At 30.1% G+C, this 1,766-nt stretch overlaps 1 protein-coding gene across 1 annotated transcript in view; it reads right to left on the reverse strand.

Annotated features, from left to right (window-relative positions):
* The window catches only part of LOC105824691 (ATP-binding cassette sub-family A member 10-like), a 132,571-nt gene that overhangs the window by 70,225 nt on the left and 60,580 nt on the right, over positions 1-1,766 (reverse strand). The window contains 2 exon segments of the mRNA XM_012662225.1: positions 744-919; positions 1,348-1,458. Coding sequence (XP_012517679.1) covers positions 744-919; positions 1,348-1,458 — 287 coding nt within the window.

Here is a 1,766-nt window from a genome sequence, read left to right on the forward strand (position 1 = left end):
ATCATCTTATATCAGTCAGAATTGCTATTATTAAAAAGTCAAACAATAACAGTTGTTGGCAAGGATGCAGGGAAAAAGGAGCACTTATACATTGTTAAAAGAGAGCGTAACTTAGTACAATCTTTATGGAAAACAGTATGGAGATTTCTTAAAGAACTAAAAATAGAACTACCATTCAATCCAGCAAACCCACTATTAGGTATGTACCCAAAAGAAAAGAAATCATTATACCCGAAAGATACCTGCACTCATATATTTATCACAGTACAATTCATGATAGCAAAGATTTGGAATCAACCTAAGTGTCTGTCAACAGATGAATGAATTAAAAAAAATGTGGTATATATACACAATGGAATACCATTTGGTTATAAAAAAGAATGAAATCCTGTCTTTTGCAGCAACACAGGTGGAATTGGAGGCCAGTATCTTAAGTGAAACAACCCAGAAACAGAAAGTCAAATATCACATGTTCTCGCTTATAAGTGGAAGCTAAATAATTTGTACACATGGACATAGTGTGTGGAATAATAGACATTGGAGACTTAGGAGGATGGAGAGGGATGAGGCAATTACTTAATGAGTATAACACATTATGCAGGTGATGATTACACTAAAAGCCCAGACTTCACCACCACTCAATACATCCATGTTACAAAACTTCACTTGTACCACTTAAAATTATACAAATTTAAAATAAGTAAATTAATTCCAAAGGCATCAATGTTAATGTGTTCATCTACCTCTTGTTCTATTTCCTTTGGCTGAATCCCTTTTATTTTAGCAAATAACCTGAGGTTTTCTCTCACAGTGAGAAAGTCAAATTGAAAATTGAATTGTGGACAAAATCCAATGTTCTTTCTGATTTCTTCTATGTCACTTAGTTCAGAGAGTTGGGTATTATAAATAGTGACTGATCCTATAAATAGAAATATAAAGGAATTTAACATCAGGTGATAATTCTATGCAGAGTGATAATATATAATAGTATTGAGATCTTACTCAAAATCTTATCTTGATTATTGAAGAAATTTCATTTTTCTAATTGCATAATTAATATATTGAGAAATTCAGATTATTCTTAACATAAATATCTGTGTCCACAGAATGTAAAGTATATACAAAATTTCCAATAATAGTGGAATGGAGATACAAACTTTCTCATGAATTTGCGTATATTTATATACATTCTCATGAATTTATGAATGAATATTTCCTATTCTAAATTACTCAATTATGTAAAAACCTAATTTAGAGAAACATTTTTCTTTTACATTATTAGATTGAGAGACTTCAATTTACAACCTCCTTTTTCAGCCAACTTACTTTGTAAAATTATTTTCTCACCTTCTGTTGAAATAGACAATCCACTAAGAATGTTTAGCAGTGTTGATTTACCAGCTCCACTATGCCCAAGTATTGCAGTGATCTGCCCTTCATATATGTCAAGAAATATGCCTGTTTTAGAATAAAATGTGAAGATTAGACTTTGGATTATATGCAAATGAAACGGACCTTTAAAAATTTAGAAGAGTAAAATATATCTTAGTATTTCATGTCATTGGTATTTTAATATGTTCTTTACAAAATCATATATTTAATTGCATAAGTTATGTATTTATGAAGACAAAGTATCAATTTGGAGAAATTTCTACCTTCCTGCCTACCCTAAATCCTTTGAATCTGAAAAATATGTACATTTAGTATTAAGGAATAAATCGAAGGCTACCAGGGATAAAAACAAAACATAGTTCATTTGTTTTCTA

This window comes from Propithecus coquereli, unplaced genomic scaffold, assembly GCF_000956105.1.
Source record: "Propithecus coquereli isolate 6110/MARCELLA unplaced genomic scaffold, Pcoq_1.0 Scaffold76, whole genome shotgun sequence".
Classification (NCBI taxonomy): Eukaryota; Metazoa; Chordata; class Mammalia; order Primates; family Indriidae; genus Propithecus; species Propithecus coquereli.